Source organism: Taudactylus pleione, unplaced genomic scaffold (genome assembly GCF_031769625.1).
Source record: "Taudactylus pleione unplaced genomic scaffold, aTauple2 ptg000199l, whole genome shotgun sequence".
NCBI classification, from domain to species: Eukaryota; Metazoa; Chordata; class Amphibia; order Anura; family Myobatrachidae; genus Taudactylus; species Taudactylus pleione.
Window position 1 is genome coordinate 6,530,908 of NW_028284601.1, and position 15,880 is coordinate 6,546,787.

The following is a 15,880-nucleotide window of genomic DNA, read 5'->3' on the forward strand; positions in this document are numbered from 1 at the left end:
CAATGCCCAGGATGATAAATCAATTGTGGATTTATCTGGCATGTGCCGCATAGGCTGTGTGAATTTAAAAGGTAAAAAAGCACAGTCTAGAGTACAGTATTAAGAAGTGGCTTATATGTAATATACTGCACGACAAACTTGTCCTGATGTATCTGCAAGTGTCCTGATGTATCTGCAAGTGCTAACACTGGTCACCAGTGCATTCACGGGCGCTATCACAGGCACTTTCCTTTTACCATCATGTAACCAGAATTCAAGTTTAAACAACCATTGTTGAGACCAGGGGCATAACTAGGGATGTGCGATCGATGTCGCCACACAGACACAGCGCCATACTTGCCTTCTCTCCCGGAAGTCGCGAGAGGCTCCAGATTTTTCGGATAACCCCCCCACACCCCAGGGAAAGTAGACACTTCTCCCGCATTCTACCCACTTACCAGTGAAGCGGGCAGAATGGGGAACATTTTTTCGTGGTTCGACGGGTCCACAAGTAGGGGGCACAGCCTATTGACGAGATTCTTTGATAATTGCGTCATTTAGCCCCAATCCCTATTCAAATATGTGGGAATCTTGTAATTTTACCACGAGTGGGCAGGTCTTAATTACGCTGATTGTCTGGCCCCGCCCCCCCAAACAGCCCACCTGTTTTTCCTACCCGGCTTTCCTCAGGGAGGAAGTGACAGAAGTCGGCAACTATGCACAGCTACCAGTGGGTGGCACCATCACTACCCTATAGCACATGCATCTGGCTTGCAGGGTGCCCGGAATGGCCTTGAGCATCCATTGCACGTGCCAGGCATGCACACTGCAGCCTTTAGAGCCCCCCGGAGCATCCTGAGGATGATCAGGCAAGTACTGTTCTTCCCAGCACTTGTGGCTCCGCCCCCTCAGCAGGCAGCCTGTGGAACTCTACTTGCAGGAGCCGTGGCCCCGCCCCTTAGACATGCAGTCATGGGTTCAGGGGGCTGGCTGGCACAAGGCGGTGCAAAGCCCTATTACAGCACTGAATGAGACCGTTCTAATTTTACTATGTAAGACACCACCGTACTAGCAATCTTGTAGTCACCTGCAATTAACCACCATTACATCATAGTGTATGAACTAGTGAATTAAGGTATAAATCCAAGATTGTCAGAATTTATTTACTCATACATATCCTCTTAAAACACCAATACGTGTTTTCATTGATCAGGTATAGCACAAAGCAAAGGAAAAAAAGTTACTTTAGTCAATATTGTGCCCGCTGCTATACTGTACCTCTGGTCACCACTCAGTATAATAGATTTTTAAGATATGTTTTAAAGAACAACTTAAACAAAACACTGTTCAGTCATACACTGCTGCAGCTGTTTAAAAAAATATAATAGGGGCATTTCCTAATCCTCCAGGAGATGCTGGAAAAGACACATCCAACAGCCTTAGACAGTGGGTTAGACCACTGACAGAGGGTCAAACATCTTAAACAGCAAAGCATAATACTGTATGTTAGTTACTGTCCTTCATTCTGGCTGTGACATCATTGCCCATGACTTCTGTGTGTATAAAAGTGTTACCAAGGAGACTGCAAGCCTCACTCTGGCTTCTGCACTCCGCTATAGTGATGTCAATAAAATGAATAGACAAATTGCATACTGGACAGATTTCATTAAGTATATACACTTCATTTATTTAAAATATGTTGTTTAGCTCAGTAATACATAGGATCTATATACTGTATATTAAGATCAAATATTTGGTTTATTTGCTTCCTAAGCACCAGTATTACATAGTAGTCAAGGGTGCATTTTAGATTCTGATTTACAGACAAGATTTGAAAGTCATTAGAATAGACCTGTAAGCACTTCCAGAGTTCACATCAGCATTTTACAGAGGCTATAGCTAAACTTCACAGCAACACTTGGGGAAATTAGATTCAAAGATTCTAAAGTCCAAAGACATGATATACATCAGTACTAAGGGCCTGATTCAGAGAAGGACGTTAATGCGATCGCAGCTACAATTTCGCACAGACCGCAGCTGTAAAAATATGCTAATACTGTAGTTCCATAGCTTACCCGAGCATAGAGACCCCCGCTGCTGCCTTGTCATCTGCGTCCCAAGTTGCGCATCAGTGTAAATATCAGTAACATATATGCACATCGACCAGCCATGCAGACCTTGTGTGAGGTCCGACCTGTCTCAAATACAGCCGCTCTCCTGACACGCAGAGCGCTCTCATGCTGCATATGAGATTGCAATGGCTAATTTATGCACACAAGTAACGGCGTTTACATGGAAAGACACACCTGCTTTTCTCTAACCACGACCCCCCCCCAGTTACCATTCCCAAATGCTAACTACGGTCACTTACTTTGCGAACGGGTTCTCTGTGAGCGCAGAATCGCAAGACAATTGCTTCTCGTGCGCTGTGCAACTTTGACGCATACACAACAGCAACAAAATTGCTCATTCTATGTACAAATAGGCATTGCGTACATCTCTAATAAATCAGGCCCTTAGTGAGGACTACATGGATTTAATTCCCAGATCTGCTCAATCTTACCTTTGTATTATACAAGCATTCTTTTATTAATTATATTCTTTCCATGGCAACAGAATCTAAGTGGCATTATTTGTGCAATCATGTATACAAACATGAAACATACATATATATATATTAAAGCAATAATGCATAAAAGTGGCCTGATGCTCAACTGTCATTCAGTGAGAAAAGCAGAATATATAAACATAAACTTTCTAGCGTGGATTATGGAACAATTTAGATATCACAGCTCAGAACCAGAATATGGGTAGTGTATTGTAAGTACAGTTACATTGTACAGTACAGGATTTAAACGCCAGTCACTGGATGGAAGGTGGTGGGCAAGGATTTATATGATCCTGGGTTCTTCATATATTCTTCATGTATGTTGTAGTTACAGTACAGTACGTGGTGCTTAGTTGGACTTTGACGGAATGGGTCTTTTGTTAACATGACCTTTCTTCAACCATTTTCAGTACTTGCCACCCAGTTGTAGTGCTCTGAACTGGTGAAATTGAACGGAGAAAAGATCCTTTGAATATTCAAGAAGACACGTGTGTTTGAAACGATTTGGTTATCTTAGTAACATTTGAAGAACAATGTTCCTGTCAACTTGTCTTGTTGAAGGACATTCAGTTTGTGAATGAGCAAGTGGTTGGGGTTAACACTGTCAACAAAGGAAAGGTTGATGGGCAAATGTTGAGCATGAGAGTGTGAATTGGTGTATTTATTCAGCAGATCCTTTCTGTCGCCTCTTGGATGGTGGAACAAGTTGCATGGGCAACTCAGGAGGCAGTCCATGCCCTTCCAGTTTGACCTCAATCAAATGACTTGCCAAGGCAAACTCTTCATCATCCAGCATACCGTCGCGATCGACATCAGAAAGCTTCCATATCTTCCCTAGTACAGAGTTTGGCAACTTAGTGGTTATCATCCAGTTCTTTGCCTTAGTGCCAGTTAGTTTGCCATCAGTGGGGGCTAAATTGAAGAAGATCTCATCATATTTGGGTTTGTCTTTTGTGACCACCCAGTCGTCTTCATCAAGACCGTCATACATTCCATCAATGGACCCTTCAACAAAGGGCCCATTGTGAGTCCCATCAAACGCTCCTCCTTGTACCACATTGTCAATGGTGTCCAGGTCTTCCTGCCGTAGCAGAGGCATCAGTTTAGCAATGTCAACTGTCAGCATCTCATCTAAAACATCTATCATATTTAGCTTCAAGGAATGGAATTTGGTGAAGTCATGAATCATCAGCTGTTCCTGTAGGGTGTTAAAAAGAAGTGTGAATCAAGAGATATTGACAAAGGTGACTAGCAACATCTACAAAGATAAGATGACGCTATATTTACTTGCACACATTGCCTGTGGCTGTTTTGCCACATAGGCCAGCATAGTGAAGTTCTTTTAAGAACTCGTCTGCAAAACAAATGATCTAAACCAAAGAGACTGTTAGGATGCCTACCCAAAGACAATAAAAAAAACAACAACATGCTTTTACTAATCGTATATAGAACCAGTAAAATAATTTAAATAATATGAGGGTAAAATATTGGTTCTCATGGTCCCCAATCCACTCTTGCCCACAGTCAGGAGCTGCATCGGCACAGCAATGACTTTTGGACACTGTCTGTTCCATTGACTCCATGGAAACCCTTGTCTCAGATCTAAGCAATGGTTACACAGCTTGACGTACTGTCTATGGTGTTTTATTAATGACTGTACCCGGCCTCAGTCAGGCACTGGCTTCTTTCATAGAGATACAAGATGGAGAAGGTCTTCCCTCCTAAGCAGATTTCTAATGATAGCAATTGTCTGTAGAAGGGTTGGACACATTTTAGTCTTCAATTCGGGTATATTGTTTGGCTTAGTAATATATATTAATATCCAATCTCCAGCATAACATAGGGTACATGTTAGATTCTGATGGGGTGGGGTATGTGTCCTGGCGGTCGGAATGCCCGCGGTCAGAATTCAGACAAGATTAGGTAAGTATCTTAACCCTAACCCCCCCTAACCCACCTCTCCTGCAACCTAACCCTATCCCCCCTCACAGCCTAACCCTAACCACCACCCCCGCCACAGCCTAACCCTAACCGTTCCACCTGCAGCCTAACCCTAACCCTCCCCCGCAGCCTTTTAATATGTGTAAAATGGGAATTATCCATTAATAGGAACTACAGCTCTAGCAAAGTTACTACACTGTGCATCAAACGTAGGAGTGGTGCATGAGTGCGACCAATATTGTATTATGTTTCCTCACTTAAGAAAGATCTACTAATATGGACAGTATTATTAGGCATTTGCATGGATCTCCTTATAAATAAACATCAGTAGTAAGCAGTTGTTATATCTCTCTCTAGTCTGATTGTAATGATTGGTAATACACTCTTAGAGATCCTGAGTTAGGGGGAAAAAAGTAATGCCCCTCTTATTCACCATCTCTATAAAACAGGTTATAATTAATCCCATTGGAGTGTTACAGAGTTAGTTTATGCTCTAGTTCTGTGTAAAGCTGGGCACACACATTGTAATCCACTCGTTCGGCCCATTTGTACAGATGCTATATTTTCAAAGTTTTCTCAATGTCCGGATCACCTTATAGAGTTTCCCTCTACCTTTTCCTCAATGGTCATTGAGGAAAAAACTTATTTTCAAACCAATTTGATCTGGACTGTTGAGCGTGACTGATTGTGAGGGCCATACGTGGTGCAAGCATCAGAAAATTGTGACCAACCAGATCTGCTTGTGTGTAGCCAGCATAAGACAGGGCATTAGAGTAACCCGAGCGGCAGTTACCTGCATTTTGGCACAATCAGGGAAGTCTCCAGGTGAGATGTGATGTTCTAGCTGTATCTTGGCATAAATAACAGGTAACTCATTAATCAACTGCTTCTTCTTGTTTCCCTTGCGGAAGACAGCCGGCATCTCCTTCTTCAAGTAGCTTATGATGTGAGCGTGGACCTGCCGTGGACACAAGAATCAGAAGCATTAATGAGACGAGAAATACAAGTAAGGAAATAGCCCGTATTTACACCATACTGTAAATTTATACAATAAGTGGAATTTAACAGATGACTGATGGAGAGACACCATAATGGTCCGTCTCATGCTTGGCTTCACTGGCTTGTGTCTGCTGAGAGCAAAGATTGTAACAAGGTCTGATTATTGTAAATACATACAGTATATACAGTAGATACTGTATAAACAGGGACAAAGATTATAAGAAAAATTAATAAAGCTGAATTTATTATAGCTAACAAGGCAGTAACTTGAAATGTGGGTTTGATATTGTCAGAAATACGGCAGTACTCAATGAGTAATGAGTTCTTACATTCAAGAAAAAATATTGTCCTTTGCTATATTATATCAAAATGTCATTTAAGTTTAGTTCCTCTGCAGGCCAAGAAGGGTTAGTTAGCGTATATCTACATGAAAACGCTCTCTCTTCCCATGTCAACCCAAAGGCCCAACAACTCTTCCTCTCAGTGTCTTCCTCTAGCATTGCGTTATGGGGTATATTTAATAGAATTGTGGTATGCATTCGAAAAACTAACAATCCTCATCAACACATATTGCGGCAATAAGGAATATTCTTTCAGGGGTGTGAACTTCAGTCACTGGGCCTCCGGGCTCCAATTCTGCCTTTACAAGGGAAGATGCAGTATCTAGCGTTGCAGAAACTGCATCAGAGTTGCCTACCTTTGAAGATCTCTTCCCGGGAGAAGCCCGGGTAAGAGAAGCAGGAGGGAGGCAATGGGGGGCGGGGCCTGACGATTCGTGTAATTAAGCCCCGCCCCTCATGGGGAAATTGCTGCGATTGGCTAGAATTTGCATAGGGGGCGGGGCCAAATGACGTGAGTCGTGTAGAATCACGTTTTAAGCCCCGCCCCCTACACGGAGACCCGCGATCGCCGCGGGTATTCTCGTTCTGCCCACTTCACTAGGAAGTGGGCAGAATGCGGGAGAAATGCCTACCCTTCCAGGGGTGCGGGGGGTTACCCAAAAATTCGGGAGGGTAGGCATGTATGAACTGCATTAAGAAGGGAGGCACCCAGCTTTCATTGTCTGCTCACTAATGCTGGCCATACACGGAACGATAATCGCTCACAGACTGAAACTGTTTGAAAATGGACTGTTTGGTTATCAAACCTGTCCGATCCGATCGTCGTTCAGTCCACTTCAGGCAGTAAATGGAAAGCACTTCCATATATCTTGCAGTGTGTATGTAGACACTCCGATTTGGCCGTATTCTTCCTCTCTTCCATATCGAAAATCGTGGTAAGCTTTACTCCTGAAGTACTCTATCATCCACTGACACGCTCTCAATCTTTATGGTAACCCACTAAGTTCTCATGTACTATACCTATCACTGCAGCACCCGCTCTTATATTCAACCTACTCATTTTTTAAATTAATAACAGGTACCATAGCAAGTATGTCCCTACCTATTTTCCAGCTCACAGCAGTTAATTATAATAAATACAAGATATTAAGGGACACCTAGCCAGAGGATCTTACAATGTAATTTTCTTCATGTAAGACTCCTTATAGTTTCAGTTGCAGGTCTGCATCCCACCTCCACCCCAAACTTATGGCCCATGTTAGAATCCATGGGAGGAGCTGCATTATTCAGGACACTGCGGCCCAGAGATAGTCTTCATGTTTACATGCTGTGCAGCCTTCTGTGCATTGTATGTAACTTTTTGCAGCTGATTGTGTGAGTCATGGAAGTGAGCCAGGTGAGTCAATCAAGCCCCTTTATAGCCTGGTCTCACTGACTGCTCAGTGCTGGTGATAGCACAGGACTTTTGCTGTGTCCCAGTCTGCTCTTGTATCTAGGATTACCTTGGCCTCAGTTATTCACAGACCACTGAATGTTTACAGGATCTCATGTCAGCTACCATTCATCTCTGCAAGTGAAAACTGTTACTCTCATCTACCACCACAGACCATTGCATGTTTACCGGAACTCCTGTCTGCTATCAATCATCTCTGCAAGTGAAAACCGGTTCCTTTATCTTCAATCACAGAGAAATTTACTGGATATCATTGTCAATTACCACTCACCACAGCAAGTGCTACAATTTGCTAGGTTCCCTAATACAAATCTCTGAATATTAACTGGGGTTCCTTGGACTGTCTCATCTCCCTGCCATCTACTCCTGCTGTTTAATTGATCCTGTTACAGCTTTGCTGGATATCTCCTTACACTGCAAACCATACTTGCCTACCCCGCTAGAATGGCTGAGGGTCTCCCAAAAATCTTATGGCTCTCCCAGCCGCCCGGAAAGTTGGACAAGTCTCCCGGAGGGTGGGGAAGTGGGCGGCACAGGCAGCCGATGATGCAATTTGTGTTGAAGTGCGTCATCGTGGCCCTGCCCCCTGCTTCAAAATCGCAGCATTGCATGCCAGCGGACAGTGCTACGATAATGCCATCGTGTCATCACGCCCCCTTAGACCCGCCTGCTTCCACCATGCGCCACTCCATCTGCAGTGCCAGCCTGGCTGCCCCCCCCCCAGTGAAGGCAGCCAAAAGGTTGGCAAGTATGCCGCAAACTGTTGAGTTACGGTTTCCCTACATAATTTCTATGCTGGCTGTGTCCTGTTCATACAAAAATAAATAGAATCGTTTCTAACAGGATTGCAGTTCTGAAATGCTCACTTAAGACTGTTTGAATATTGTGGGTTTATGTTTCATGTATTCTGTGATCTGATTTAGATCTGGTTCATAACACCTCTATGTATTGTCTGAACTGTTTTCCATGGCAAGGCGTGCTATTGGCACAGAAAAGTAAAGAAATAAACGGCATGGCTGACACTTGTAGTGTCTCTGCTTTCTCCACGTCATTGTCTGTCTGTCAGCATCCTGCTTTCTTCCTGCTAAGGAAGCCAGGAGAATTCTCCAGAGTTGACAGTGAATAGCAGCCACGACCATAACATCAATAGAGAGAATGGTAGGAAAGCCGAGCGGGCGGGAGCATGAGACATCTAACACTTCAAGGGGAACAGGATGACTGAAAAGCTCTCGGCTTCCTCTGGGACTGACACCATTAATGACACCGACTCGCTTATCTTTTTCAGATGTGTCAGGAACCATTGGATGTGAGATAAGATACCACATGCCCCAGTCACTGTAATGCTTCTATCTGCTCATATTCAGCTTCATTTGGCCTGGAAAATATTAGTCTATTCTATGTTACTTTTATATTGTCTTTGTTAACATATGCCATGTTCTCTCAGTGTTTTTTGCACAAGTCCTAACAGCTGTAGCAAACACCCACCAGCGGGCCTGATTCAGCAGCGATCGCAACAATTGGCCGATTGTTGCGTTATGCGTATGCATCGCAGTGCGCGAACACTCCACTGCGATCGCAGTGACTTTGTAGCCCCATCACAGAGTGACTGACAGGAAGTACCATTTGGGGGTGGTGACGGGGGGGTGTGGTCGACAAACAGCAGAAGCACCAGTGCGTTTGCACGCCATTGCAGGGGCGTGCATAAATTAGCCACTGCGATAAAATACGCAGCTCGTGTACTCACAGCGTGCGACGAGGTTAGCAATTCCTGAGTAAGGTCGGACCTTGTGCATATGTGTATGAGGCTGCGATGGTGCTCGATGTTACCAATGGTTTCGCAGTCTTGCTAAGTATTACGGATGTGTGTAAGGTAAAGTGGGCGTCCTTATGTTGTGCTGTGACGGCATAGCGATCGCAGACATTAGCATATCTTCGCAGTGGGACTGTGTGCGTAATCGCTACTGCGATCACACTTGAGATCCGTACTGAATCAGGCCCAGTAAAAGGTCTTTTAACCCATTGATAAATTAGCCCCTGTGCTATATGCCTAAAACCACCTTTGATGCTTTGGTTATAATGTGACCGTTAGCCCCTGAGATACAAAAAAAATTAAAAATGTTCATTACCAGCATCCTTATGGCCCTCATTTTTTCATATGGATTATTGCTGCAGACCTTATCGCTGTTGCCTAACATTTTGGGTGGTCATTATTACCTGTACCAGGGGCGTATGTATAATGGGTGCAGGGTGTGCGGAGAACACGGGCCCTTGGGTCCAGGGGGGGCCCGCACCGCACACCCTGCACCCATAACAATACTTACCTCTCTGGAGTCCCACGTCGGCATGGGCGTCCGGCGCTGTAAAACGACTGGAAAATGGCCTCGGCGGTCATTTTCCCATCGTTTGCGCATGCGCAGTACAGGGAAAATGGCCGCCGTGGCCATTTTCCCGGTGACCTGTGCAGACACTATAGACTCTGGGCACACTCTAGTGTCGGAGGGATCTGGGAGATCCCTCCGCTAGCTGATATGCGGTAAGTGCCTATAGACTACATCGGTCCCTCCTTCATACATCCGGGGGATACTTAGTATTTGAGGTAAACCCCCGAAAACGTGTGTTTTCATGGATTTTACCTCAAATATTGAATGATAAATGGGCCCCTTAGTGAGATAGTGTTGTGGGGTGGGGTTAGGTTTGGTTAGCCTATAGGATTGAGCAGGGGGTGGGGTTAGGTTTGGTTAGCCTATAGGATTGGGCAGGGGGAGGGTCAGTGCTGTTTCAGAGTTGCTGCTTGGCAGCCATTTCATTTAAATTTCTCTGGTCAGCTGTTTCCCGCCCTCCCTCCCTCCCTTATTCATTGAGTTGTTTGGTGTCGGCTTTTCTTGTGGCGGGAAAGAACGGTAGCAGTCGCCATCTGTCTTTGGAGCTTGAGTTGCTCTCCCTTACAATACATGGCTTAGGCTGATTTTACCCTACTGGGGTCAGCGGCAACCATCTAACCAGGTGGGCCTCACGTCGTGTCATTGGGGTGGGAGGTGGATACCTTGGGCGTGGTAATGGGCTGGCTGCTCGCCTCCCATGTAGAAGATCGGTGTGAGTATGCAGTTAGTGAGGCATTGTGGGGCCGCTCTTTCTGCGCCACCATACTCTGTCTGTCTTTCTTCTTCTATTAGTTAGTTCAGTTATAAATTAAATAGTTTAATTAGTTTAAAAATAAATAAAGCTGACCTTCCTTTCCCCTTATACAAGTCTCTGTGTCGTTATTTCATTATGATTATGATTGATGGTTTACCCTGCACTGCTAGGAGGGAACACTCAGCAGGCGATGGGGAGTTTATAGACCCCGGCTTTCCTGATTTACTGTTTGTGTACTGTAGGTCTGTCACACTAGTTCCTGGACAACAGGAACTAGTTATGGATGTCCATGCTCCATGTCCATAAATTCTACTTTTCTGCCACACTTTAACTATTACAAACTCCTGACCTGTGTAAAACCCTAAACACAAACTTCAGATAAATTTGCAATCCGTAAACAACAAGATAAGTGTGTGATACCATAAATAGAATAAATATCCTGAAATCACAAACATGCACAATGCATCCAAAAATCTTATGCACGCACACAAAGGAACCAAGAAGACCTGTTGGCTTTCCAGAGCCTCACAGGGTTGCAAATTCATACCAGGCGTGTGTCACCACAGTATTCACTTCCAATACCCCAACAGCGCCCAATTCTGGGTGTAACGGTAATACTTTCTACCCCACCCTTAAAAAAATTAAAAAGAAACCAGGAAACTTAAGGTGCCCATCCACTTGACGATTTTGACAGGCGATTGCACGATAACGATGTTGTTATCGTGCAATCATTGACAAATCGCCCGCAAATCGGGCACTTTAGAGTCGTTTCCGTCATCTATCATCGGTCAAACATGCTGGACAACCTGACGATAACGTCAGGTTCAGCATGTTGCCAGATGATTGATGAGCCTGCACTGAACATCTGCTTGTTCAGTGTAGGCTCATCACAGACAGAGAAACGAAAGCATGATTACAATGTCGTAATCGCGCTCTCGTTTCTCCGTCGGCTAGTGGATGGGCAGCATTAGAAACTAGCCGTAAATGAATAATCTATTTTTTGTAGGTAAAGGGGTGGCAAAAGGTCCCGAAGCGCATTGCGGGGGTTTCAGCACTGCGCATGTACAGCTGGAAAACCGCTTATGTGCAGTAGCCGCAAGGGTGTCAATAGGTAGAAACTTAATCCTGACTGTCCGGGATGGGCTCTTATTGAAGCTCTTGTCCTGGCGATTAAAATTAGTACATCCCCGCAAAACGAAGAATTCTTATTGCCTCAATATGCGGCAATAAGGATTTTTAATATTTGGGGGCAGTCTGCATATTTTAATATGCCCACTATTAAAGTGCTCTTGGCTGCCATGAAAAGGATGCACTCATTTTGTTGGCTGAGCCAGTGTCCAGCCTATTAATTAACTAGGAACATGCATATGACTCAGTGACATAACTCGTTCTTAGTGAAATAAGAGTAAATATTGGTTCAACACACAAATTAGCACTATTATGTACCCCAGAGCTTCCCAAATTCCATCATTACAGTCCAGGTTTTTATGGATATCCATGCTTTAGTTAGGTGTCCGGAGCGAGAGGTGTGCATGCTGTGCCGATGCACATGGCACAAATATGATGGGGCAGCACCATTAGTGCCCAGCTGGCACCTGCATTTGGCTTGCTGGGTGCCTAGAAAACAACCCAGCAGCCTGGAGATCCTCCTGAAAGATGCCCAGTGCGTCCTTGGGAAGCTCCCAACTCTCAGATTCCCAACTCCCCTCTTTGTGATGCAACATGTGCGGGGGACAGGGACGGCCAAGGGCGCAATAATGCCCTACTAGGGGCACATCGCACCATGCCTATGTTTTGGCATCAGATAGAAAAGTTATAAAGCTGCCATCATGCAATTAACCCGCTGTTTGTGTTCTAACAGTCAGAAATTAGTCACAGAATGGAAAAGCACTTATTGAGCTGCACCAAATTATGGTCAAGTCTGGATCACTCTATAGCCAGTCATATTCCCAGCCGCCTTACATGTCCTCCACATGTCCCAGCCTTGACCATGCTTTGTTTTATCTGCAGGTTTCTGTCATTCAGTTTCCATTGTAGAACATTGTGGAAAAGGTCTAGAAAATGCTCTGTATGTTAGAACCAAGCATCCAGTCCATTCTCAGATTTTAGCAGATGGCTCCAAGAATAACGTATCAGTGATGGGATGTAGTTATGCCAACCCTTAGTGTTGTATAGCTTCTCACTGAGATGGAAGGCACTGGCTTGCTCCCTCCAGGCCGGCATTATCCCCATGAAGTGCTTTCACAGATGTCCATTCACTAGCATTATAATCACCCTTGGTAAGGAAATCCCATGCTCTGCTCTCATTAACAGGACAAAGCAGTGGGACCCGGTGAGAAGGTGACAGGAAGAGATAAGGAGGTTCTAATGTTTCCAGGCTCTATCTGGAGCCATAGCTAGTTTCCCAATGTAATCACGCAGACACGAACCTACTACCCCACCAGCAATCTAATACCCAAATTATTATTGTTGTCTTTTTTTTTTTTTAAGTGATCCAATGCAACAATTTCCTTACAATATTCCAAATAAATCATACACGATGCAAACAGTAAGCCCAGGTTACAATATGCTTAATGGTACTTACACTAGTGTGTGATCGGCAGGAGGGAGACTGGGGGAGAAGAGATCATGAGAGAGATACTTGATTGAGAGAGCAGAAGAGGACAGGAGAGGCAGAATGGATGGGAGAGAACAGGAGAGGCAGAATGGATGGGAAAGAACAGGAGAGGGAGAATGGAGAGGAGAGAACAAGAGAGGCAGAATGGAGAGGAGAGAACAAGAGAGGGAGAATGGAGAGGAGAGAACAAGAGAGGGAGAATGGAGAGGAGAGAACAGGCGAGGGAGAATGGAGAGGAGAGAACAGGCGAGGGAGAATGGAGGGGAGAGAACAGGAGAGGGAGAATGGAGGGGAGAGAACAGGAGAGGGAGAATGGAGAGGAGAGAACAGGAGAGGGAGAATGGAGGGTAGAGAACAGGAGAGGGAGAATGGAGGGTAGAGAACAGGAGAGGGAGAATGGAGGGTAGATAACAGGAGAGGGAGAATGGAGGGGAGAGAACAGGAGAGGGAGAATGGAGGGGAGAGAACAGGAGAGGGAGAATGGAGGGGAGAGAACAGGAGAGGGAGAATGGAGAGGAGAGAACAGGAGAGGGAGAATGGAGGGGAGAGAACAGGAGAGGGAGAATGGAGGGTAGATAACAGGAGAGGGAGAATGGAGAGGAGAGAACAGGAGAGGGAGAATGGAGAGGAGAGAACAGGAGAGGGAGAATGGAGGGGAGAGAACAGGAGAGGGAGAATGGAGGGTAGATAACAGGAGAGTGAGAATGGAGAGGAGAGAACAGGAGAGTGAGAATGGAGGGGAGAGAACAGGAGAGTGAGAATGGATGGGAGAGAACAGGAGAAGGAGAATGGAGAGGAGAGAACAGGAGAGGGAGAATGGAGGGGAGAGAACAGGAGAGGGAGAATGGAGGGGAGAGAACAGGAGAGGGAGAATGGAGGGGAGAGAACAGGAGGGAGAATGGAGGGGAGAGAACAGGAGAGGGAGAATGGAGGGGAGAGAACAGGAGAGGGAGAATGGAGGGGAGAGAACAGGAGAGGGAGAATGGAGGGTAGAGAACAGGAGAGGGAGAATGGAGGGTAGATAACAGGAGAGGGAGAATGGAGAGGAGAGAACAGGAGAGGGAGAATGGAGAGGAGAGAACAGGAGAGGTAGTATGGAGAGGAGAGAACAGGAGAGGGTGAATGGAGAGGAGAGAACAGGAGAGGGAGAATGGAGGGGAGAGAACAGGAGGGGGAGAATGGAGAGGAGAGAACAGGAGAGGGAGAATGGAGAGGGAGAATGGAGAGGAGAGAACAGGAGAGGGAGAATGGAGGGGAGAGAACAGGAGAGGGAGAATGGAGGGGAGAGAACAGGAGAGGGAGAATGGAGAGGAGAGAACAGGAGAGGGAGAATGGAGAGGAGAGAACAGGAGAGGGAGAATGGAGGGGAGAGAACAGGAGAGGGATAATGGATGGTAGAGAACAGGAGAGGGATAATGGAGAGGAGAGAACAGGAGAGGGATAATGGCAGGTAGAGAACAGGAGAGGGATAATGGAGGGGAGAGAACAGGAGAGTGAGAATGGAGGGGAGAGAACAGGAGAGGGAGAATGGAGGGGAGAGAACAGGAGAGGGAGAATGGAGGGGAGAGAACAGGAGAGGGAGAATGGAGGGGAGAGAACAGGAGAGGGAGAATGGAGGGGAGAGAACAGGAGAAGGAGAATGGAGAGGAGAGAACAGGAGAGGGAGAATGACTGATATAGTTGGATAGAGTGTGCCAGTGAAAGACATGTGGAAAAATATGTGAATGCAGAGAGTACGAAACAGGGTGTGCATGGGGGGGGAGGGGGGATGAATAGTTAGAGGGAGTCAGAGGCAGAAAAATAGAGAACATTGGATATGTTGACACTAAGATGAATGGAGTGTAAGACAGTAGATATTAAATGGTGATTATTTAGTCAGTCTCACTAAGCTCAGCTTATTCCCACTCTCCTTTTATTCAACCACAGCACAGCCTTTCCTCCTCTATCACACAAGTTCCCTTACCCTTCTCCATTTCTTCCCCTCATTCTCTATTTCTTAGCTTTCCTCTCACACAGTTTCCCCTCCCTCCCTCACTCCTACTCTGTGAGTACACTGCCTGGAATGTGCTGGCTTTGGGTCATGCACCACTTTCCCAGCTTGGATGCCAGCGACCAGACTATGAAGCAAATAAACTGTCCTAGTGTCAGATCAGGCTGTCATGATTAATGTCCTTACTCGGTGTCCCAACCCTAATGCACCTTGGTATCTGGTTAATCGGGGTAGGTGATCTACTGTAAATGGATTGTATACCAGAGTTTTTCTGGATTTTATGAAGCATAATCAATGTGAATAGAATCTAGGCTTAAACTGAAATCTAGAGCAGGTGTTCACAGTCAGGAAGAGAACACTACTGATTGTACAGATTTTAAGCTCTACACACCTCCTACATAATAATACATACAGTATAACACAAAAGTACCAATAAAAAGGTTAAGCTAAGGGTTGTCTCTATGGCCTTACTGTGCTTTCCCTGATTTGATTCATGAAATGTAAGATAGGGTTGCACAACTGAAGGGTCACCATCAATGGTCCTCATAGATGGCATCATTGTCACTTGCCTATAGATAGCAGCCAATCATCATTGGAAAACTATACATTTTTGATCCATAAACAGACCATCCAACATGATCCGTTCCACCCGGTACAAATTGCTATGCTCCTGGACTTCCCACCTACTTGATGATTGCAGCCACCTGTGTTGAAAGTGAAACACCCTTCTCATCAATGACCTAGTTTGACACAGCTGGCTGCAATCACAAATTAGGTGGGAAGTCTAGGAGCAGAGCATTTTGTACCTGGTGGAACA

The 15,880-nt window shown here is 45.3% G+C and overlaps 1 protein-coding gene across 1 annotated transcript in view; it reads right to left on the reverse strand.

Moving 5' to 3' along the window:
* Window positions 1-1,636: 1,636 nt before the first annotated feature.
* The window catches only part of EHD2 (EH domain containing 2), a 49,211-nt gene continuing 34,967 nt past the window's right edge, over window positions 1,637-15,880 (reverse strand). The window contains exons 4-5 of the mRNA XM_088477073.1: window positions 5,322-5,486; window positions 1,637-3,785 (exon numbers count right to left, since the gene is read on the reverse strand). Coding sequence (XP_088333199.1) covers window positions 3,249-3,785; window positions 5,322-5,486 — 702 coding nt within the window. The 3' untranslated portion in view covers window positions 1,637-3,248. The remainder of the gene's footprint in view (window positions 3,786-5,321; window positions 5,487-15,880) is intronic.